This window comes from Patella vulgata, chromosome 4 (assembly GCF_932274485.2).
Source record: "Patella vulgata chromosome 4, xgPatVulg1.2, whole genome shotgun sequence".
In the NCBI taxonomy this organism is placed as follows: domain Eukaryota; kingdom Metazoa; phylum Mollusca; class Gastropoda; family Patellidae; genus Patella; species Patella vulgata.
The window spans coordinates 75,452,227-75,478,394 of record NC_065882.2 but is presented as its reverse complement, the minus strand read 5'-3'; the positions used below and the strand labels follow the sequence as shown (position 1 = coordinate 75,478,394).

Below are 26,168 nucleotides of genomic sequence, written 5' to 3'. Positions count from 1 at the left end.
GATAAAAAAAACATAGTCTCGATTATCCATTTTTTTTATTTAATCATGAATGAGCATTGAGTAGCAGATCGGATTATAATCCAGTAAATCGCAGGCTAAAGAACGACCTGCAATTGGCAGATTTAGCTCTTGCATAATGTATGTTTAATTTTTTATTGAATTTTGCGCATTATGTTTTCAAATGCTTCATTTAGACACCTTGTTTATCAAAACGCAATTTCCTCGGCAACTTCTGGACCGATTTAGTTATATAAACCCTGTTTCTATTAATGTATTCTGCTTTTTGATAGGCAGTGAAGTCTACTAAAAGTATTTTTTTAAAATTCCGATTTAGGCCCATATATGTTATCAAGACTGTTAAATAATTACCATTTTGGTATTGCTATAGAAATGTAATTGACCACCGAATTAATTAGAATTATCGTCAATTGAAAGATTATGAATTCCTTCAAGCAACGCATTTGTAAATGTTGAATCTCTAAAAGGAACCGGGGAATGTCTAAAAGGAATACATGTATTTGCAAAGATATGATGATTTGAAATTTCAACTTTTATATTCCCGTGCAGACGATATTTAAAACAAGCCATGGAGTGTTGGTAAAATCTTTCGACGGTCCTTCTTTTATTCCGGAATATTATCTTCTTGTTGATATAGTGTTGGTTGTTTTTTGTTTTTTTAAATTAAATGTTAAAATATGAGTACATTTTAGACGTTAAAAAATGAGTACATTTTAGACGTTAAAAAATGAGTACATTTTAGATGATAAAATATGAGTACATTTTAGCGTGGATTGAAAAAAAAAGCCTTGAAAAAATATTAGGTAAAAACTGGCCAAAAAACACAAAAGACGATCAGCTTTTTTGAAAAGTTTTATTCGTATAAAAAAATCTAGTGTTGCCCAACATGCAATCCCACCCACCCAACATTATCGAATAGCCTATAGTCTATAGCCTTGTTTTAACACGTGGGGGGGGGGGGGCGAATGGTTAGCACGCGCGCGCTGTATCATACGGTCTGTCATGAGTCGACTTGCGGGGTTTCGATTTCCCGGTTGTACGTGACAAGGAGTAGGGTCGCATGTCCAACCTCGCGGGTTTTCTCCGGGTCCTCCGGTTTCCTCTCACTGCTAAAGACCCCTACGCGCAACGATTATTGAAATAATATTGAACCATGTGTTAGTCCCGAAATGACCTAGTTTAGATCGAGTGGACGTTACACCCCATTTCTCCCCCCCCCCCTCTCTCTCTCTCTGACTCTCTCTCTCTTTGTTTTAACACAATTAAAATTAATTTAAATATTTATAGGCCAATTTTATTTTTATACCGCCCGGTATTGTAAGGAATGCCGTTGGACTGTTTGGGATTTCAAACAAGAGTAGGTATCTTAAAGAGAAACCCGGTTACGATTGTACGAGAGCGCGTCTATCCCTTCATCGTGATCCTAGTAACGTGACAAGATTAAAACACTGACTGAACTGCGTATTTCATCAATGAGTAAAAATCTTTGTTGACAAGGGTGAACCGTAACTCCTCGTGAACAGCGCCATCTACCGAAAGTCGGTGAGGAATAAATTACGGAAACTACCGATTGGTATACCTGATAGTTATTTGGTCTGTATAACAATTGAATATTTCTCGAACGCTGTATAGATGTCCCAAAAGAGTTACTATTAACTCAATATTATAAAATTGCTTCAGATTAGTGAGAGATATACGCTATTTAGAGGGGAATTCCTACATGACGTCATCACCGGAAAATATTTCATGGCGGCGCGAATTCTACGAAAGTCACGTGACTAGCCCATTTTTCAGAGCGCAAATTTAAGGTATTGTTGATGCTGAGATTACTGTGATTTTAGACACTGTTATTCTTTTATTTCAGCTCTCTTATGTAACTCTTTGAAGGTTGAGAGGTCCATTTTTATTGGTAACTGCTCAAAATTATTGTATTATCAAGAATTATAATGAAATCAAGATTTCTAATTTGTGAAAAATCCAGCATGGCGTCACATGTTCTTTCACGGTTTTCTCTCCTTGTCTGACAATCCAGTCCGTGCTGTTGACTATATTTACTGTTGCAACGTAAAAACCAGAACGGCGTTCGAGTCATTAATTTATTTTGTAAATGAAATTTGTGTAAAATTAATTTTCAGAATTATAAAGCTGTCATTTGTCGGGGCAAATAATTGTTAAACAAATCCTTATCAGCTGACAACAAAGCGAAAAGGTATTTTCCATTTCCTGTGTGGATTGATCTAGATCTAATTCTGACAAATAAATGTGTCATATTATATCTCCCGGAAATAAAACATGAACAAAGATATAATTTCTTGTCATATCAAAGAGAGTTTAAAATTAATGGCTATTGATTTTATTTTGTGTATGTATCTAGTGTTTATTAAATTAATGACCTGACTGACAATTATTTTCTTATGCAACTATGACTGAAACCATGGCAATGGCTTCAGGAGTAGGCTACAGACTATCATAAGGCCTGATAGATAGTACAGAATGAGATAGACAAATCCCGTACATATTGGCTTGTACATTTTATGTTTGCTTGTTTACCTTATTGTAGGCTATATAATTTAGTTCTGAAATTTGAACCTAGTGTGGCCTAGGGCTAAGAGGAAAATGAAATAGGGTTAATGTCCTAAAAAATTGTTTAGTTTTTTAATAGATCGTTACTTCTGGCACATTTGGTCATTCTCGTTTGTCTAATATGCAACAGAATGTGTCAGTAAGGGCTTACAAAGATACATTGACACATAATTATAACTAAAATAAATTCATTTATAAAAACTAAAGGAAGGATAAGACAGTCTGTATTTGAATTACAGTCGAGTAGAAAAGAAAGATTCTCTCTAAAATATCAAATACATATTTTGAGCAGTAGAGGGGTTCCCCAGTACTACAGTAGCGCACCACCATTTGCAGCAAATACAAAAAAATACCCTCTGCAAATTAAATTGGAAGGTCAAAATGAAAATCAAACCTGTCAATTCCAAACTTTTGAAGGTTTTTTTCAGAAATGTTATAATTTGTTTAAATATCTAAATGTATTCTCTTAAAACTTTATACTTAATGTTTCATTTTTTTTTTCAGAATCTTTTTGTACATATCTTGTACATACTGTATAGCATGAGTGCAGCAGTAAGCACCTCGCGTGCTACTAGTAGAATTAGTAGGGACAAATTGTCCAGCCGACAAACACAACAGACAAATAGACACAATGAAGGTGGAGGAACAGGACTCGTACCAAAGGACAAATATCAGGTAAAATTGGAACCCGTTTCTGCTGATTGATTCATATTCCCATTCATATTTCATCACAAGCATTGTATGTTAGCCAGGGCTAAATATTAACTCTTTTACATCTGGAATTGCTTCCATGGACTTGGAATCATCTTGTGTACAATCAACTTAACATGAAATTTTTGTCAGGTTTCTTCTTTGAACAATTGCACATTGATTGATCTTTGAACAATTGCACATTGATTGATAGACTTTGATTTTTGATACGATGCCACAATTCTAAGACGGTAACAGTGCTGTTGTTTTTTGGACAATATAGTATGCTTGTACATGTTTTCAATTAGACCCGAAGGCTTATGTCAAGAATTACTTAATAATCTTCAACATAGTTCTCAAATTTTATTCATTGCCAAATTAATGAATTATATTTTTTTTGTTTACTAGCCGACACAAGAACAGATAAATATTGCTCAGATAACAAACATCAACAATGATGATGAAGTTAAAAAGATTGAACAGGTGAGATCTTGCTGTGATGTGGCAGTCAAAATTTTCCTATCTGTGACACAGGAAACAAAATGACAACATTTTTAGTATTTTTACAACTTTTTTTAAAATGTTTTGTTGTGAACTTTAAATTGATTAATTGCTTTCGAAAAAAGCATAGACACTGCCCCCAGAGCAAACTTTTAGGAACAATTTGCATTAGCAATTTTTATTAGTCATTCAGATTGCTAGTTCAAATCATGGATGGTCAAATCGTAATTGAGTCAGTTACATAACACCCCTTGCAGCGGTCTCACTCATGGTTGCATTTGCCTTTACAAATACCTGTTTTCTTTCCAAAAAGGTTAAAGATAAATGTGCTATGATTTGTTTTCTTTTGATATTGTAGTTAATGGAGATGACAGGTAAAAATGAGGATCAAGTAGCACTGGCTTTATTGGATTGTGAAGATGATTTAGAGAGAGCAGCTTTAATGTTATTAGAAAGTAATATAGATATTGATCAGGTAAAAATAAATATAATTCATTCAAATGTTATTGTAGACAGTATCTTTATACTGTTCATATTTAATTTGGGATATTTTGATAATATAAAAAAAATGTCAGTTATTGTTGATATTGTGATTCGTTGCATCATTACACATGTGCATGTACTAGACTAGTGCTGGCACGATATATTGTAGAATCGATGTATCATGATTCATCTTCTCACGTTTCACGTATTGAATCGCGGGATGATGAATTGATATATCATGATTTTTTTTTTATGTTTTTTTGTCGCTCTTTATTATCCATGTCTCACATTATTCATAGGTACACAAACACTCTAAAATTTTTTGGGTCCTTATTTTGATTCACATCAATATCATGATATAAAACACTTTTATTACTTCGACATTGACAGGACTAAAAATATCTATTCATTTATCCTGTTGTGTTTTTTGGGTAAATATTGACCTGGTTATGAATCGTGGAACGAATCGTATCTTGACTGAAGTGGTAATACCCACCACTATACTATCTATACAAGAGTTGATGTAGTGTCTGTAGATGATTCAGGATTCAGGATGTTTGTTATATTATACAGGAATGTGATTAGAATATTAAAATTATGTTGGCTTCCTCGTCTGTTTTTATGTACATGTAGGTCATTACTGAGGATGTATCTCATAGTACTGATACAATATTGTAACTAAACCATAAGTGCTTGGAAATTAAAATGATCAAATATTTTCAGACAATTCAAAATTTAAATTGTCATTTAGGCCTAATTCAAGAGAAATTTATTTTTTGGAAATGAATTAAATTAACAGGAAGTAACAGATAAGATATCAGTCTAGTACTGTTTATTTAACATCCTAGTTAAAATAAAGTCACTTTAAGGTTAAAGTTGCTGATTATTATTTGCATTTTTTCGGACATCATAATTCTTCACAAAATCCAAGCTTAATCCACACTTATAAATTTTATTCATTAAACAAATTCAAATTTCATCAGTGACAGATGATCTACTGACTTGGGTTCAATTAGATTGAAAATAAAACTATAAAAAGATTGCAACGAATATCATAGGAGGCTCTGGCTTGTGTTGGTTATATCCTATATAAATGGATGTTTAAACATACATTATGCAAGAGCTAAATCTGCCTATTCCAGGTCTTTCTTTAGGCCTGAAATGTTATATAAAGTATTCATTAGACATTTATTAACATATCCAGGTCATAATCAACTTTCGATGTCTGTGGTCTAGACATTTTGTAGAATATTTTGAAGAGGATGTTATTGTTTTTCTAACCTTGACTTGGCATGAATTATTATCTTTCAAAATTTATATTAGAGTTATTGACCTCTTATTACATGTAGTTAATTGTGAATTATAGTATTCCACATCAAAACAAGCTGATTGACAATGACTAGTATAAAAACTTTTTATGGGGGGGGGGATTCCACATTAAAACACTGTAACCCAGGTACATGTATTATTTAATCTTGTGTATCTAGCACTAATTTCTTTCACATTTGTTTTAATATAAGATCTTTGTTTAAAAATTCATAAAAATTAATTAAAATCACCAAAAATCATCTAATTTATACTTGTCCAGTGTAAAGCTGACTGATTAATTTTGATAATAAGTGTTCAATTTACAAGTATTTAATTTCCTGACTACTATCCAAACATTAATCATTATACATCATTATCAATTGGGTTGTTTATTTTTCAACAGTGATTGAGAAATTAAACACTTGTAAATTGGACACTCATCAAAATTGAATGGTCAACTTTAAACTGGACACAAGTACAAATAAGATGATTTAGGGCGATTTTAAACATTTTTTTTACGAATTTTTAAACAAAAATTTGATATTAAACATATGTGAAAGAAATTAGTGCTAGATACACAAGATTAAATGATACCTGGGTTACACACCGTGAAACAAGCTGGATGACAAAGACTAGTATAATAACTTGTGGGTAGATTGACATTTATTCAGTTTGATATACAGTTCAAATGTAGGCCTATAGCTCATCCAAAATATTGTTTTTGAATAAGGTTGCCCTGTTCAGAATTTCAGTTAAAGAATTAATTCATAATTTAATTTTCATGTTGCCTCAAAATCAGAAGGTATATGGAAATAAACATAGCAAATAACTATTCTTGATGCTGCGAAAATTAAATTTGCATTGTTTGTTTTGATTTTGTGTACTTGATTAAAGTAAATTAAAGACACTTACATGTACACTGTATATGGGTATACTAGTTCTGAATTTATTAACACGATACACATACAGATAAGCAAATTTGCTTGATAACGATATCTGTATGTGTATCGAAACGTAGCATGTTAATAAATTCAGAACTAGTGTACCCATATACATGTCTTTAATTTGTGTATCTACTTCTATATGTCGTATTAGGATTTTCATTAAAGTAACTCTTAAATGGATTTATTAAACCCCTTTATTAAGATTTAAGCCTGAATAAATCACCAGAATAAACCAACTAGATGATGTGGTATGTTAAAGCAATCTTGTCACATTCACGTACATCATTGAATTAACTAAGCTAACTAGTATTTTTACTGTATGTAGGGTGAATGGAAAAGCCAGGGTAAGAAGAAAAAGCCTAAAAATCCAGGACCGCCACCACCAGCCCCATCAAAGAATGAAAACACACAAAATATGACATCGGAAAAATCAGAAATGAAACGTGACAGAAGTAGAGATCGAGAAAATGATTCGTCAGATCGTTATGATGGTCCGTCTAGACGTGGAAGAAGGAATGGTGCTCCACCACCAAGATTTGCCAGAGGACGAGGTCGCGATAGAAACTTCTATGGAGGTGACAGAAATGAAAATGGAGATGACAATAGAGAAAATGGTTTTGATAACCGAGAAAGAAGTGGTGATCGTGGGCGTGGAAGAGGTAGAGGTGAGTAAGATTTATGAAATATTCTGTATATAAATGACATTAAAGGGTGTATGGCTCTATGTTTTAAAACTTTGAAATAGACAAAAATGGTTCTAAAAGCACATATTAATGTAATATGAATGTATATAAAGTGATTTATTTTCAATTTTTAAAAAAATTATAATTCTGATCAATTATGTTCGGTGAAATATGTTAACAGTTGAAATTGAATTTCCCTCATTGCTCACTATATGGCATATGCCCATCTTCATTAGCCCAGTCGGAGCAGAACAGTAGGACGTTAAACCCGATTTCATTTATTTTGTAGGCGGATTTGGCAGAAGAGGCAGAGGAAGGTGAGTAATGGGTCTTTATTTAAATTTACTTTATTTTCGGAGAAATAACAATTTAGCATAAAGGAATGAGAAACTTGACATTCAAGAGTTGAATATTATTGAACTGTAATATATTTTTTTGATTTTACATTAAAGTGTTATTCTCTGGTGATAAAACCCATTCCAACAGTACAATTATTTTCTTGGATTCTATATTTAACTCATATTCTATCAGGGAGCTTGCTTTTGGTCAAGAAAGTACCTTGAGATTTTCCAGGGTCATTTTTCCTTATCACGCAGACATTGGCATGCAAGTAAAATAAATCTTGTCAGTTGGAATTTAATATAAGAGTAGGTCGCATTGCAGCTGTCAAGGCAAAATTCCCCTTATAACCCACTGTATGGCGTCTGCCCATCTTCATTAGCCCGGTCGGTTCAGAAAGAAGGATGTTAAACCCCATGTCATTTGTTTACTACAGAGGTGGGCGAGCTGGAGGAGATTTTAGTGCTGACTTTGGAGGGGAATTTAACAGTGAAAAACCGGCCAAGTTTGAAAAAGGTCCACAGATCGATACATGGACAAACGAAACAGCTGAAATATCACAGAAAGAACCTGCTGGTAAATATTGTATATTAGTATCATCTCCTTTCTCCTTGTCAGCTTGGGGGGTGGGTGGCCGAATGGTTCACACATGCGCTTTTGATCAGAAAGTCTGTCATTGAGGCAAGTGGTGTGGTTTCAATTCTCCGCTTGTACATGACAAGGATTAGGGTCGCCTGTCCATCCTCGTGGGTTTCCTTCCACTGCTAAAGACCCCTGCACGCAAGGGAATTATTGAAATAAAATTGTACCATGTGTTAGTCTTGAAATGACCTAGTTTGTGTCGGGTGGACGTTAAACCCCATTTCTCTCTCTCTCTCTTTACCTTGTCAGCTGCATGAAAGAGAACATGACAAGGAACATCATGAAAGACTTGCAACTTTCAACTCATTTTGCAAATCATTTTCAATTCATAATATGTTATATAAATCCTGAACAGAATTGAACTATTTTTGAACTGATATTTCTTTAGAGATAGTTTGAAAAAATAGATTTAAATCCGGTAATAATTGGTCAGGATTTTTTAAGGTTGAAATTACTGATCTATGGAAATAACCAAAATCATTTGATTGACCAGATAGGTGTAATGATAACGCATACAAAAAATGTTGTATTAGCCAACATTTAATTTTCAGTCTTCCTATTTTTGAATGATTAAATATTTTGTTTAATGTAGGTTGGGGACAGACTTGGGGAGCAGAAGATTGGAGTGATGATACATGGACAGGAAATGTAAGTTTGTTACTTGTTGAAGGTCAATAGTATTCATGACATCTGTATGATTGAATTTGAAATAGTCAAGATTTGATCTGTACCATGAGGCTCTGTACAGTAAAATTAATTGCTACTTTAAAATGAATTGGCATGAAACAAAACTATATTTACCTCATGTTGGCATGGGACAATACTATATATCTTATATCTTCTGCTGGCATTGAACAAAACTGTTTATCCCCTGCTGGCATTGGACAAAACTATATATCCCCTGCTAACATTGGACAAAATTATATACCCTGGCCTACTGGCATGGGATAAAACTATATATCCCCTGGCCTGCTGGCATGGGACAACTATATTTATTCAGATATATACTTTCATATTCAAAAGTTAATTTTCCAAACTAGTCCCTTGTTTGGCATCTGCCTTTTCAGTGCATATCTTCCTGTTTGATTGCATGTGTAATATTATTAAAACTAAATGAATTTTCTGTTATAGTTGAAAGAAACACAAGTATTTACAGCATCATCAGTAACAAGTACAGATCCCGAGCCTATTACTACTCCTAGAAATGAGTCAAACTCACTAGGACAAAGGTATTTATTTTGAAAGGTTTAATTGGTGTGTTAGATTGGTCAGTTAATTCTGAAATGATTTGATTTTCTCTCGCATTCTTACTTTATTCTTGTTACACTATGTCGTCTAGAATAATATTAAACTAGCATGTAGTCTAAAATGATATTAACCTAGCATGTAGTCTATAATATTAACCTAGCATGTAGTCTAGAATAATATTAACCTAGCATGTAGTCTAGAATAATATTAACCTAGCATGTAGTCTGGATTAATATTAAACTAGCATGTAGTCTAGAATATTAGCCTAACATGTAGCCAAGAATATTACCCTAGCCTGTATAATAATATTAACCTAGCATGTAATCTAAAATGATATTAAACTAGCATTAAGTCTATAATAATATTAACCTAGCATGTCGTCTAAAATGATATTAACCTAGCATGCAGTCTAGAATAATACTAATCTAGCATATAGCCTAGAATATTACCTAGCACGTAGCCTGGAATATTACCCTAGCATGTAGTCTAGAATAATATTAACTTTAATTTGTAGATTATAATAAGATCAGATGGTGGTAATACAATATAAATCTGATGTTGATATATTAATTTAAATAGTTGTTCTGCTTCTGTTGGATCTCAAAAGATTGATGGTTATAAATCGTATATTTATTATTTAAAAAATCCACAGAATAGATACGATTATACGTAATGTTTGTTCTTGTAGATTGGATATTGGTATGTTACTACAGAAACCAAACGAGATGCCACAACAGAACAAGCAAGCCTACAATCTCTCACAATATAACCAACAGGCTACAGAATCCATTAAAAATTGTATCGGGGTGAGTTAAAAACATTCAGCTAATATCACTCAGTAGATCTGTAATGGCTTTCCCAAGCCTGGGAAAATGGCACCCGTCAGACAATATTAGGCACAGATTCAGGCTTTTGTCAGGCACAATAACCCCGGGTGTCTTTTTTTTCAGGCACTGATTTGTCTTTTTTACAGACTTACACTGTGTCCGGCACAGTTAAAAATGTCAGGTACTAGTTTGTTAGTGCCTGACATTTTGTTAGGTACATCTAAAACCTTTATTTCCAGGCCTGGCTACTCCTATTATCTATTGGATCCGCGGTGGCTTAGTGAGGTCGATACTAACTCAGAAGCAAGTAGGACTCAGTTTCTTGCCCGGTGATGGCCGATACATTTCATCAGCACGGAATGCGTTCAGCACGGATTGCGTTTGGTTGGTAGGAATTTGAAAAATAAGAGTAGGTGGTAGTGCTAACATCCTAGCAAAGTCAGGATTTTCCGGCGTGGTTTCCCTTTGTCAGTGGTGCAGGATGGAGGGCCTGGCAAGGACACCTGTCTAGTTATTTGGATGAGATGAAAACCGAGGTCCCGTGTACACATTGACGTGTACATAAAAGATCCCTTGATAGTTGGAATTCGATATAAGATAAGCCATAGCACCACTGTCCGAGCAAAATATCCCTCACAGCAGAACAGTAAAACATTATACCTCATTTCATTTCATTTTTGTTTTTGTTTTTTTGTTTTCAGATTGGTGCCCCTCGTCCTCAAACTATTTCGAATCTCCAGTCTAATCAATCACAGTCTCTTGGTCCGGTTGGTTCCATTTCACAAAGTGTTCAGTCAAACAGTTTGCCTTCTCCATCACAGTCTTTACCAGGTCAAACTTCACTACAGCAGAGACCTAAAATACCTAGAAGTAAATTACCACCACCTTCAAAGGTATTGTCAGCCACACCCATATTATGAATTTAATAAGATTGTTAAATAAACCAATTCGGGTAATTTGAATGCTGCTGTTGTGTACTGTAGTATGTAAAAATGTTCTTAAAAGTCCACAAGCTACAATTTCGTGTCAGGTCACACTTTTTGCTCTTAATAAACGGCAAGCTGCATACTTTAAGATCTTTAAATGTGAGATAGAGATATGACATTTGACGGAAAAACACTGTGGTCATTTTTCTGGTATGGCAGATTTATATCTCCTATTGGTATTCGAACATGTACCTTCAATGTGGAAGACATATAAGCTATCCAGTAAGCCATAAGGGCACTCTACTGGCCGAATGCCACATAATAAAAATGAAAATGGCTGCTCGCACGACTAATTCTGCCGGAGTAATTACTAGTGTAAGCCTATATATGAGGGAGTAGTCATCTACTAGCTTAAGTCCCGACAGTCAAACTTAGAGTTATAATTGATATTGATAGAATGGATATAGAGTAACTTTTTGTTATAGATTCCTGCATCAGCTGTTGAAATGCCAGGCCATAGGATGCCGATGTTAGATGTTCAGTTTGGGGTGGATTTTGGTAATGAACCAGCTGCGTTGTCATTTGGTTCAACAGAAAACACTGTTAATAGTCGACTACCAACAACAGTTACTAACAGGCAAGTATACTACAATTAATGTGTGCTTAGATTGTTCCAATCTTTCCAGAATTTCTGGTGAATTTCAATTATTGGTGTTGGATAACCCAAGAATTTGTTCTTGAAGGAAAGACTAATTCTAATTGTACAAATATGCTTATATTGTTCCATTCTTTCTGGAATTACTGGCATGATTTTCATGATTTTCAAATTTTTGGGTGGCTGAAAGGTTAATGCATGCACGTTGCATTATGAGGTCTGTCAATTGAGTCAAGCGGCTTGGTTTCGATACCAAACTTGTATGTGACGAGGAGTAGTCTCTGGGTTCTACAGTTTCGTCCCACTGCTAAGGGCCCCAATGCGCAATTAAATTATTGAAATAAAACTTAAACCGTTAGTCACGAAATGACTTAGTTTGTGTTGAGTGGATCTTAAACCCAATTTCTCTCTCTCTATTAGGCCTAGATGTTCAATTCTTTCCAGAATTACTTGTTCAAGGAAATATTAATTAAATTGTTTATTAATTAGATTAATAATTTACTTTCTCATATTTCAGTCAAACGTCCTCGCTAACCAATCATCTTCCTCAAATAAACTCGGCCCCTAATCCACCAGAGTCTATGACCTCATCAATAATGGCATCTCCACCGGCAGGCAGCAACTCGGCCGTTATGACAGGGCTGGATCAGTCCTCCAGAACGTCTAATATGTACCAAAACACAGCCTATTCTTCACCTCCCAAAAATGACACACAGTCTGTTCTGAATCAAAACAAGGTAAAATAATCTGTACAATATTTCATGAAATTTAACCATGTGAAAGCTGTCCTTCACGGTAATAAAATTGTGTGGGAGCCAGAAGAAGCTCCTGCCTATTTCAAAAATAAGAAAACATCTCCTGTACAAAAAACTCTTCATAATTACGTTACTAGAGTAATTCTATATTTTCTTGAATGAAGGAAAGCAAATTGTATTTATGTTTTAATCTTGTTTAATATTTGGGGAATATTTTAGCGTCAGAATTATCTTCATGGAAACTGATAGCTTGAACGTATGCAGTTTAAAAATAAAGAAAAACTGAAAGTAGTTTATTAATCTCATATTTAGGAGAGCGATTTAGCTAATTTACTTGAGTCTTTAATGACTCCCGCAATGTAAAATCAACATTCGAGAGGAGCCAAAGTGCAGTTTAAAAGTAAACAAAAACTGAAAGTAGTTTATTAATCACACTATTTAGGAGTGCAATTTGGCTAATTTACGGTAGTCTTTAATGACTCCCGCAAAGGATAGTCACGGTTCTCGAGAGTAGCAGGAGCGAAAGCGCACCTTAAACGTGAAGGACTGGTTAAAGCTAGACATCATTTGTGTATTTATTTAGCAGACAGGCAACATTAGAATATACGATTGATTATTACATATTGTGTTGGGTTACAATCTTATGTGTTCGGAGATATGAAATATGTTGTAAGATTTGTTGAGCTAAGTATTATATGAATTGCAGATAACGCCGCCGGATCCCATACCATATTCGACGAATGATCGGAAATCCAGTCCGCTAGTTTCACAGCGACAGGGACCACCAACGGCCAACTCGATGGGTCAGGGTAAGTAGAAGATGTTTAATTCTGAAAATAATGCGAATGATCTAAATAAAAAAGATTAAAAATTGTCTTTGACTCCAAAATGGCACAAAATAATGTGAATGCTCTAAAAAAATTTTTTTAAAAAACCCATCTTGATTGACTCGAAATGCCACAAAATTAATGTGAATGCCATATAAAGAAGTGATTAAACGATTTCCTACCATAATAATTGGAGTAATGTCCTTCTTTTTTCAGGTTCTCTGTCGTCTTCTAATCCAGATACAAGCAACCTATCGTCGTTTGCACAGGGTTCGGCAAATTACCAGTCAACTGGATATCAGGGACACAAAACATCAGCCTTGCCAGGATCTCAGGCTTACACACATACAACCAGTGCACAGAGTGTAGCATACCAGAGTCCTTACGAAACTAGTCAAAATCAGTATCCCTCAAGTTCGAATCAGTATCAATCGTCAGCACAGAATCAGTTTCAATCGGGACAATCGGCTTATCAGTCAACACAAAACCAATATTCATCAGGACAAAATCAGTACCAAAATGGACAGAGTCAATTCCCTTCAGGACAAACGAGTTATACAAATTATCAATCCGGATCCTCATTCCAAAATCAGTCGGGCTATTCTTCCACGTCAAATCAGTCGAATTCTAGTTCTCTGTATCAAAATTCCTCTCAAGGCAATAATGCTTATACTGGACAATCAAACACGTACCATATGAGAGATACTCAATCGTCCAGTTCAAATCCAACAAACACGAACCAGTATCAGACTCAGTCACCTGTTCTGTCAACGTCTCCCGCGCCCAATCAGAGTGGGTATAGTGCTCCAACAACGCAGGTGGGCGGTGCACAGGGAAATTATAGTGCCCAGCCCCAACAAACTCAAGGTGGCTATAATGCCCAGCCCACTCCAAGCCAGACCAGTTATAGTGCTCAGTCATACAGCAGTTCGTCAGCGTTACAAACTTCTCCTCTAACGTCGTCCAAACTTGGGGACAGTTTGACTAAAATGTCATTGAAGGACACTGCATTGGACAGTCATACTCAATCCCAGGTAATTAACAGGATGTGTGGTTATCGTGAAGTTGGATTTAGCTAGTTATTAAGAGATTGTGATGAGTGTTCAGTTTAAATCCAAGGGTTTGTGATACGGGTTTAAATTAATAAAGGGATTGTGACATGGGTTTTATCCAAGGTTCTGTGAAATCCAAAGTTTGTGTGTGGGAATAATTAATATCCATGGGTTTTGTAGGGTTGGTTTGTCATGTAAGTATTTGAAGGGTCGGTGTGCATTGGTTTGTCATGTAAGTATTTGTAGGGTGGGTGTGCACAGGTTTGTCATGTAAGTATTTGTGTATGTGGTTTAATGGTCAAGATGATGACATAAAGTAATATATTCATGATGATTGAGGGCATTAGTCCAAATGTCAATATATTATGCAATTTAAAATCACTTGCGTGCAATGCTGCTAAAGTGTCGCATCACCGCCATCTTGTATACATAATGAAAGTGAAAGGATGATGTGACATGTATTTTATAGTATGTAAAGTACGTGCAGTGCTCACCCTGATTTCCCTTCTTTTTTTTTCTGCCAATTTTACATTTCAAGTTATTAATCATATATTTCCTATGCTCCCCAAAAATTAAAAATATTAGGTATTTTCAGTAGTTTTTATTACATTTTACTTTCAATATGAATACATGTACAATATACATAGATGTTACAATTTACAAAATTCTCTGCTTTGCAGAGGTCCATTTGATATATAGTATGTGATATTATTGATATTATATATGTTAGAGTTATATCCCTTGTGTTAAGAACTTATATGTACGTACAGGTATATTATGTGGAGATGGGCTTTGAAAAAGACAATTATATTGCGACAATCTGCAGAAGTACATGTGGGATGCATACATATACACATAACCAGCCAATGTAACAGGACTGAAGCAGGTTCAATATTCAGTGTGAAAGTTGTCATGCATTAATTGTGTAGGATCTGGATCAGTTCTGTATCTGGATTAGCATTTATCAAATATTTATCTTTTGAAAATTCCTGCCAGTTTCTTCTTTCTTGATAATTTTTGAATTGCTAGATTTTCACCTATTGCCTCACATTTTTAGATTACCTTGCTGTTCAGGCAAAATAAGGAAAGTCCTACATGTCATAAAATGAGTGTATGTTATTCTTCCATTTCTCTCATCTCCCTGTACTGGATGATTTCTTGTTTTATTATGAGTATATATTTTTATCATTTCAGTATGAACATTCTTCTTCGACCACCCCAAGTCTAACAGCTACGACCAGTACACCTTCATTATCAGGTGCATCTGTAAATACTGTTAGTACGACGTCGGTTACTGCTGCCATGGTAACGACTACTAGTTCCAGGATTTCGTCGATGTCTTCTAACAGTAGTCTCAACAGTATCACAACATGTAAGTTTTCTTCCATGTTATATTTGAGGGGAGTCAGAGTGGCAGAATGGGAAAGGTGCTGGCTCGCTAGTCTTAAGGTGAATCACGATACATCGATTCAACAATATAACGTGCCACACTAGCTTAGAAATAATATAGATATAAACACAGAAATAGGATGAATCTTTGAGAAAGGAGACAAAACAGTTCATTTTGGTGCGTATCATAAAATGCCTACATGTACATAGAAAGCTATGCAACTTTGCAGGTTTTACAGTTGCGGTTACATTTTCTTCTCCTGTTCAACTATTGTCTATCATGAAAGAAAATAAATACTTGCTAATTTCAATAGTAAATATCGCTCATAGATGAAATTGTTGTCTGCCTTTCTTACGATGAAACTGTTGTCTGCCTTTCATAATATGAAATTGTCGTCTGCTTTTCTTAAGATGAAATTGTCGTCTGCCTTTCTTAAGATAAAGTTTTTGGTCTATTTCAGCTAAAGCTCCACCAAATCTGCCACCAGGTGTCCCGTTAGTAGGAACACCTCAGTATATTATGGGTCAGGCTGGTGGTGTTCCATCGTTCTATAGTTTACAACAGCCTCTGTATGGTTATGAAGACCAGATGCAGTTGTTGCAACAGAGAGTTCCTCTTGTAAGTTTATTATTATTACGGTTGGAAGTTGTACCGAAATGTGATTAAGATGATCATAATTTATACCAATATTTGTGACCGTCAATTGTCTGTCTGCTAGGGTTGACGGCTACAATAGGGCTGTGCCGAGGTTGAAGTTAGGTGTATAGGGGTAGCTCGGATTACCACTTTCGGTTTCAAAGTCATGCTACAACCGCTAGTGTTAGATATACATGTAGCAGTGTAATTCATGTGCAGTCGATTATTTTCTACCTAAGTCTTAGTCATTTGTAGTCCATCACTTACAATACCCACAGATGTCATGTTAAATTCTTCAGTTAAAAATGTGTTCATTGCTGGCTTTATTGAATTGACGTTGTCAATGTCATCGTTGAATTCTCTTATTGGAAATGTTAAAAACATGCTTTTTAATCTAATGCTCCATGTGCAAGTGGGAGTGGATGGCCGAATGGTTAGCGCGTGCATGCTGTATCATAAGGTCTGTCATTGAGTCAACAGCCATGGTTTCGATTCCCCGGTTGTACTTGACAAGGAGAAGGGTCATCTGTCCAACCTCGTGGGTTTTCTCCAGTTTCCTCCCACTGCTAAAGATCTCTTCGCACAAGCATATTATTGAAATAAAATTGAACCATATGTTAGTTCCGAAATGACCTTGTTTGTGTGAGGGGATGTTAAGCCCAATCTCTCTCTCTCTCTCTCCCTCCTTCCCTAAGCAATTAGTTATAACAATTTTGGGTGACTATTATTTCTTTAGGAGATGCAACTTACAAGGGATTAATCTCAAATGATGATCAGAGACCTAATTGAATATGATTTAATTTTCAGGCGAACAACTACTATGATATGGCAGCCACGTATCAAGTTCCTTCATCTATGTCTGGAAGAGATCAAGCTACACTGGGAAATGTTTCTTACTCAGGTAGGTTGTTTTGGTAGTTTTCAAATTTTAGAATAATTTATCAAATGAGATACTCCGGGGTAACTTTCAAGTTTGAAAATATTTGATCAGAATGAGATTATTAATTAAAATACTGTATTTCATCATCTGTTAACCCTTTAGCTCTTGGTACATAAAGATATGGACTAACCAGTTCCGTGAAGAAAATTAGAAAAAAAAATGATATATTAATACTGGTATATCCCTAAACAGATCGAAACTACTTTTCTCTGCATTATAGGATCATTTTATATGCAATGCAGCTGTGCATGTGACGGGCTGTCTAAGGTGCTCTAGTGTGTGTGTGTGTGGGGGGGGGGGGTCGAACCGTCTAAGTGCCAATGGGTTAATTGTGTAGATGGTTTTAGAACAATGTTTTAATCTAATTTGTATTCTAGTGCCAATGGGTTAATGATGTAGATGGTTTTAGAACAAAGTTTTATTCCAATTTGTAATCTACTTTCAGCTGATAGTACCAAGTTAAACAGGGTTGATGCCCAGTCTCCTAATCCCTCGACACAACAGCCAACAAGTCAGTCAGCACATCAACCTTTCATTCATTTTAACTATGGTTACTATTACCCACAAGTTTTACCTGGTACCGCTGGCTTTCAAATACCAACAATGTATCCAGTAAGTTCAACTTTTGATTAATAATACAAAACTATCATCTTATACTACTATATTTTTGTGAAGGAAATGAAAAATAGTTTGAGGACAAGAGGGGCACCAATCTGGAAACAAAAAACAGAACAAAAATGAAATGAAATGGGGTTTAACATCCTACTGTTCTGCTCCTAAACTGGGTTAATGAAGACATACGCCATACAGTGTGCTATGTGGGAAATTTTGCCCAGGCAGCGATGCTAAGGCCTACTCTTATGTCGAATTTCGACTTGCAAGGGATCTTTATGTGCACGCCAATGTGTACACAGTACCTCGGTTTTTCGTACCATCCGAACAACTAGACAGGTGTCCTTGTCAGGCCAACCGACCTGCAGGAAGTGAAGGAAATCAAATGGGATTTTAAAATGAGATCCGATTTAATGTCCAATTTTTCTGCACAAGCTGATCTAATGAACATGGGCATACACAATACAGTGTGTTGTGCAGATTTTGCTCGGACAATGGCATTTCATCCATTTTTATCTGTAGATTATTGGGCGGCTGAATAGTCAACATTTTTGCGTTGGATTATACGGTCTTGTCATTGAGTCCATTGGCATGGTTTCGATTAACCACTTGTACATGACAAGGAGATGGGTCACCTGTTCAACCTCATGGATTTTTTCCAGGTCCTCTGATTTCCCCCCACTGCGTGCAAATGAATTATTGAAATAAGATTGAATGTTAATCCCGAAAAATTACCTGTTTTGTGTGGAGTGGACATTGATCTCTCTCTCTCTCTCTTTCTCTTTCTCTCTCTCTCTCTCTCTCTCTCTCTCTTATTTATCAGTAACAAAAACTGTATTCAGTTTGTATATTTAGAAAATAACAGTTTTTGTATTTGTTCATTTGTAGATGCCAACTGTGACGAACACACCTCATGCTAGTACGACAGCTACAACACAGTTCCAGAAAACATATGCTTCACATGGATACGGAACGAAAGGTGATTATTACTTTAATAGTTTTATGATTTAGATGGATCAAATGAGCTGAACAATTAACAAGTAATGCATGCCTGTGTCTTTTCATTTGACAAAAGCAGTAATTTGGCTATCTTCATGTAAATTTATATATAGTTCAAAGGTCGAGAACGAGACATTAGGTAATATGTTGATGTTGTAAGAAGATATCTTGTATCAACATATTACCCAATGTCTCAAGTACTTGAGTCTTTCAAACAACTTTAATACAGATTACACTATCACATATCTCTTTGAAGTCATCATGTGCCTCTTCTATACATATAGTACAATAACAATGTTTCCTGTACCATTATTTGAAAAAATAAGCCAATTTTAATGCATGACGTCTCATCTGTATTTTAATCTTGTCTGTGAAGATAAGGTCAGCTATATGACCCAGGGTCAGTTTTATTATTCGGCCACATGGAAATGCGGTCAGATATTGTCGTCGGCCCTGTCGATCCGTCGTCCACAATTTCTTGTAAACACTCTACATTTATCATCTGATTGTTTTGAAATTGATATATGTTGTTTACATTAGTGCAGTGATTCTCAACAGGTGTGTCACAAGATCTTCCTAAGTGTGCCGCGAAATTTTGAACTGCACACTAAGAAAATGCGAAAAACCTTGTGATCCAATTGAGTATTAACTGGTGTCTACTGGTAACTTCATAGTTGTGTTTTTCTTTATTTAGTTTGAGTCATTCTATGTGTCTATGACTAGTCTCTGTCTACGAATCTATGCCGTATGACTTGCCATGTTTTTATTTTGCAAAATTAAAATATTTTTCATATATATTTAGCCAGGTGTTGCCGCTATTTTTTCATGTATTCCAAGGTGTGCCGTTGGCAAAAAAAGGTTGAGAACAACTGCATTAGTGAGATGAAGAATCGTATTTAATTTTAATAATTTCTTCTGGAATTATGGCCCTTATTTCACATTATTGGAACCTGTGAACGCTACAACGACAAAAATTATCATCCAATCTGTATAAAATTTATGTGCATCCTTTATATTATTAGTAAAACGAAGAAACCTCTTGAATTTCAGCAATTTCTGTTAATTACGTCTAGAGTATTGGCCCTTGTTTCATTTTGTAGAACCCAGTGAAGGCTCTACGACAAAAGTTATCATCTGATCTGTATGAAATTTATATGCATCATTTAAATTAGTGAAACAAAGAATTCTATTGAATTTCTCCTGCAGTTATGACCCTTGTTTCACTTTGTTGTTCTTTGTGAAAACTCCACGACAAAAGTTACCATTGGATCTGTATGAAATTTATACGCATCATGTAAATTAGTGGAACGAAGAATCCTATTGAATTTCAGCAATTTCCAATAATTACTTCTAGAGTTATCTCTCTTATTTAACTTTGTGAACGCTTGAATGTGTTATTGTTTCAGTTTGTAGCACCTTGTGAATCCTCAAATAATCTGATCTGTACGAAATTGCCATGTAAATGCCCACCATTACCTACAAAAGATTAAATATGCGACAACCCTTGATGACTGCTCGGACGATTTAGCTGCTGTGGGCATATGTTTCATTGCCTGGCAACCTATCTTTTAACGTGTAATGTAGGTAGGGAAATAACTGAAATTACATGAAATTGAGTTTTATGACATGTCAGCTCCAACTAGGCTATATTATGCCCCAAAAAAGTAGCCCTGTAGGTTGAATATTAACGATGTTATTAAAATGGATTGTTGTATTTAGGTTACGATGATTTAAGTCAAGTACAAGATTATGCTAAAACTGCTTATGGAGTGACACAGGCGCAAACTAAAGTATCTGCAGGAACAAGTACGTACACGTAAAAAGAAATATAATTAACCATAGACCAGGTTATCAAATGAAACTAATTTTTGATAACCTTGTTCAAGGCATGCTTCCTACACCTGATGCTGTTTTTTTTTCGTTAAAAATTGTATACTTGCCCCATTTTAGCCAGAAAGCTCGGGTATATAACGATAAAAATGTTGTTGTTGTAACTTGTCATTCTTAGTTGCATGTCTCTTAGAACTACATGTAACTATTGGTACTGCCGTCTGTAAAACTATTGAAAATATTAGTTTGCGTTCCTGTGGATTTTTTTAACTCCATATCCTAGGGCTTGACAAAAATTTCAATAAATTAATATATCGAATTATGTAAATTTGATTAGCAATATTTTTTTAACATTAAAAATAACGCAATAATCCAATATATCGTTTGACGCTAGATTATCGCCATTCCTCCAACAATATTCTCTCAAAGATTATTGTATTTTTTATTTAAACAAAGTAGAAAACAGATTGATCATACATAAGAATTCATCCTTCATAAATCCATATTCAACAGAGCTGTATTAAGGCACACGTTTTGTTTAACTAGAGCTGGACAATTACTTTAATAAATCAATAAATCGGAATATGTAAATTTTATTGACAATAAATTTTTGATAGTGCAATAATCCAATATATCTGTATCTCTTTTCCTAAAAATATTCTGTGAAGGAATATTTTATTTTATTGAAACGTATGTTGGCTTGACCTTAAAATGATTTAAAGTATGAAATCTGTTAGAAGGGTTTGCCAACTCTTTCGAGCCTTTTCTCTTGAAGCAGTATAATATTGCAATATATTGTGGATTTTTATATTGGTATCGCAATAATAAAAATTTCAAATTATGTCCCACTCTACCATATCCATGTTATATAGGTTAACAGTACATGTAAGTTAGTAATCCCCAATTAGCGAGCCACAGTGGAGGTTGCATGTTCAATCCGTGCATTGGATGAGAAAGTTAATCGGATTTTCCTACGTGGTTTCCCCCTTGTCAGTGGTGCAGGAAGGAGGGCTTGACAAGGACAACTGTCCAATTATTTGGATGTCCCGAAAAACCAAGGTCCTGTGTACACATTGGCATGCACGTTAAAGATCCCTGGCAGTTGGAATTCGATATAAGAGTAGGCCATAGTGCCACTGCCTGGGCAAAATTTCCCTCATAGCACACTGTATGGCATATGCCTGTCTACATTAGCCCATTTGGAGCAGAGAACAGTAGGACGTTAAACTCCATGTCATTTCATTTCAATCCCCAAATGATCGTCTGAAAGCTCTTCTCCCACTTTTATGGTTTTGGCCACCTGAAACTAATTGCGACAGACAAAATCTTTTAGTGTTTGGCGTATTTGAAGTGACCATGTGGAATAGTTTTCTCTGCTATCAAACATCGTAAGTTGTACATTGTGTGTAAATTCTCATATCATCCCAACTAATTCACATGTAATTTTATTATGAATTATCTGTTTTAGGAGCGGCTGCTGACTTGGCAGGTTCAAGTTATACTAAATCTCATTCACAGGTAAGTTACAATTTACATCATAAATATTTACAAGTTGGATGGTCAGGTGGGCTAATACTTGTGCTTTAGTTCATAAGGTCTGTCAATGTGTCATAAGTGGCATGGTGTTAATCCCACACTTTTACGTGACAAGGAGTGGGGTCACCTACCAAGCCGTCATGGAATTTCTCTGGCTCTACAGGTGTCACCACATTGCTTAAAAAAATACAAACCAAAAAAGACATGGTTTTAATTCCCTACTTGTACGTGACAAGGAGTAAAGTCGCCTGTCCAACCTGGTGGGTTTTCTCCAGGTCTTCCGTTTTTTTCTCCCTCTGCAAAAATTCCCTATTTGCAAATGAAATAAAATTGAACCGTTAGTCCCAAAATGACCTAGTTTGTGTTGAGTGAACATAAAACCTCATCTCTTTAATAGACTAACTAATAAACCAGCCTTTTACTTTTGAAAAGTTTATACATGTTTTTAATGGTTGAAATATATTTCAGGCTTTTGATAAGCAGGGATTCCATGCTGGAACTCCACCACCATTTATGCCACATGGAACCGCCAATCAGACTGGACCAATGGGAACACCAACTAATCCGTATGCTGCTGCAGCCCCATTTGTACAGATGATGACTCCTCACAATCAGATGTTACATCATGCCATGCAGCAGGTAAGTTGTATCATGTTTACATGGCTTGCAAATTGCGGGGTTGGTTGGCCGAATAGTTAACACGCGTCACTGAGTTAAGTGGTTTGGTTTCGATTCCTTGGTTGTACGTGAGAAGGAGTAGGGTCGCCTGTCCTCTACCTCGTGGGTTTTCTCCCGGTATCATAAGGTCTGTCATTGAGTCAACTGGCGTGGTTTTGAGTTCCTGGTTGTACAGGACAAGGAGAAGGGTGGGTCTCCTGTCCAACCTTGTGGTGGGTTTTCTCAGGGTCCTCCGGTTTCCTCCCACTGCTAAAGACCCCTACACGCAAGCAAATTATTGAAATAAAATTGAACCATGTGTTGGTCCCAAAATGACCTAGTTTTTGTTGTATTTTTCAGGATTCTTCTGTGTCTAATAGAATGTCTCAGACAAGCTCTCAGTCTAAAACAGGTGGATCTAAGGCTTATGGTGGAGCGTACTGGGGTACAAACTAAATCTTGTTTTTATTGACAGGATCTCTCAACAGTTGAATAGAATAAACATGATGTGAGAATTAGCGTTGTATTTCGGTTTCTATTTATTAAACCGTGAAATCTTGTAATATACCGTCATCCCTCTTTTTGTTAATGTTCCCTTTAAGATTGGCTGCCGTGAACTTTATAAATAGTGACTGATGTTGTAGAAATACTTGTCCTGTAGAGATAATAATAATTATTATATAATTTTCTATGTACAGTTCATCATTTTTTGCCATTTTAATTTTTTATTATTACTTTTTTTTTTTCCCTCCCTTCAGAGTTATTTGCATATTTTCATGTGCTCTTTGTCCAATTTCATGTTTTTTAATAAGGATTATTATTCAAAAGAATGTGTGTAAATTATTTAAGACAAAGGAAAATTTACAAAAGTATTCAAGAAAGGACTTCTTAGAAGAATTTGCGCTGGTGCCTTACTGAATTGTGGAAAGAATAGAATTTCACTGAGCTGGGCTGATAACTATATAACTATATGTATTGCCGAATGATATAAAAGGGAGGGGTGGGGAGTGTTTGTGTGATATATATACAAGTAACTTGAAGTTTACTAAGAACTAAATATGTGTAAATTTTGTAAGTATTATTATTAATTAACCAAAAATTTATATTGAAAAGATAAAAATATTTTGTTCATTTCATGCACATTCACAATTTGAGCTATCTGCTCAGCTCAGAGTTTATTAGCACTTATATAAATAAAGAAAGGTTGCGATTCATTCTTTAAATATATTCATCATTATTCTTATTTCTTTTTTTGTATTTTGTGCTCACATTTATTATAAATTTGAATTCGGGAAATCAGTCAGTTGTCTGCCCTTAGATTGAAAGACATAATTAAATTGACATCCACCAGGGTCTTGGATTACATTTCTGATTTCCTTGAAATAATTGTTTCCAATTTTTGTTTTATTTGCACTAAAGAGAGAAAGTGACAAAAATGTGATTCTAAAAAAGAAATTTGTCATTTATTTTAGAATGGAATTTAAACTTTAATAATATGAATATTGTAATATATGGGTGTTAGAAAGCGAAAGTAGACATATTTTCCTGTGATCTATACAAGAGCCAAGCTGATTCCAGACAATCTAAGAGTTGATGAGTCACTGATTTCCCTGTGTTTATTCGGAACACACTGTGTAACCCTGTGGTGTGCTTTGTGCCATGTTATGTATCAATATATATATATATAGTTTGTTTTATCATAAATGCGTTTATTTTGTGTAATCTGTCTTTATATCATTATTTTGTTAATAGGTTGCTTTTTAAAGAAATTAAGAGCTGAAGTAATTTTCATTGTCTGTAATAAATTTCTGAAATACTAAATTTTCTGTTGTTTATCATTAACTGGGTCTTGTACAAGTAAACTTTATTGAAAGTCATTGGCTAAATCCTAAAATCTGTGCATATTATTCGACTACCACATCTGAGATTGAAGTTTTTCATGATAATACCAACACCCAGTGCCGGAATAGGCATTGCTCAATAGTGTTTAAAACTTTCAGCTTCTAGTCGTGATGAATATTGGGAGAGGCCTCTTAGGCGGAATAGACTAGGGCTTCTTTTCATCTAAATCCAGCCTTGCCAATATAATTATGCCAATCTACACAGTATGTTAAACATCTACGTTTAAGATTTTCATGATAATACCTCCACCCTTGCTAATGTGTTTTTAACAGAATTTTAAAAATGTCCTATTAACTTGCATGATAGTTTCCATTGGGAAAGCAGTTAACAAGAATTTACCCCCTAAAGATGCATTATGTAAGATTTAGATAGAGCTGGACATTCTTACTATAATAGTTCAAAAATAGATAATGAAACATGAATATACTGAAAATTTCATTCAAATGAATTTATTCTGAGCGAGGTTATCACTGTTTAAAGTGGCATAGATTGATAGATTGAATTTTAACGTAGCAATGGCACTTGTTAATTCAAGTTGTTTCTTCATTTTAAAATATCATAAAATAGCAGTCATATTTCAGTCTGTTTAAATCTCCACTATCCGATGATCTAGAGAGTTGATTATAGACTTGTAATGTGAATAAATGTCTAAATAATAATTTATATAATATTTGAAGCCAAAATAAAAACCTGCAACAGGCAGATTTAGTTTTTACATACTTCACCTTTAATGGATTGTAAACCAATGTTTGCTAAATGTTTTAAGTGTTTTTAATTGCTGCAAGGTTGAATCAAAATTTCTTTCTTGAGATGGATTTAGAAAACTACGACCCTCCACATCCAACTGATAACCGAAAATACATGCATATTAAGTCTTGACATGCTATGAGCAGAAAATGTTCTCTTTTAATTTTCTTATGAAAAAGGTAAATACCTAAAATATTTTCTGACATGATTATTCTTTTTAGAACGAAAACCGGAGTTGTCTCCCTTATGCGTTTATGCAACGATTCAGATGTAATCATTACAGAGTACCGTACTTAAAATTGGTAAATTTCCCAATGATTGAAAGAACTTCTCATTAGAATGGCAATTTCAACAATAATCTATAATTTATTCAGTATGGACCAGTTCTATGGAACATTTCCTTTCGTTTGTGACTAATTCTAAAAATAGATATCACGT

At 34.9% G+C, this 26,168-nt stretch overlaps 1 protein-coding gene across 4 annotated transcripts; it reads left to right on the top strand.

Moving 5' to 3' along the window:
- The first annotated feature begins 1,746 nt into the window (after positions 1-1,746).
- LOC126819282 (protein lingerer) lies at positions 1,747-24,902 on the top strand. Of its 4 annotated transcripts, none has more exons than XM_050547250.2 (24): positions 1,747-1,826; positions 3,106-3,276; positions 3,700-3,774; positions 4,151-4,267; positions 6,853-7,192; positions 7,500-7,527; positions 7,986-8,125; positions 8,784-8,839; positions 9,323-9,420; positions 10,128-10,245; positions 10,968-11,159; positions 11,678-11,829; positions 12,365-12,584; positions 13,309-13,411; positions 13,646-14,463; positions 15,676-15,853; positions 16,332-16,489; positions 17,315-17,408; positions 17,893-18,059; positions 18,948-19,038; positions 20,778-20,864; positions 22,357-22,406; positions 22,893-23,063; positions 23,442-24,902. In XM_050547250.2, exons 2-24 carry the CDS (start codon positions 3,142-3,144, stop codon positions 23,535-23,537), a joined length of 3,684 nt encoding a protein of 1,227 aa, XP_050403207.2. In that variant the 5' UTR covers positions 1,747-1,826; positions 3,106-3,141; the 3' UTR covers positions 23,538-24,902. The 4 variants fall into 4 exon arrangements, with proteins under 4 accessions (XP_050403207.2, XP_050403211.2, XP_050403210.2 ...); XM_050547253.2 differs by lacking the exon at positions 1,747-1,826 and adding an exon at positions 1,905-1,927; XM_050547251.2 differs by lacking the exon at positions 1,747-1,826 and adding an exon at positions 2,147-2,227.
- Positions 24,903-26,168: the final 1,266 nt, after the last annotated feature.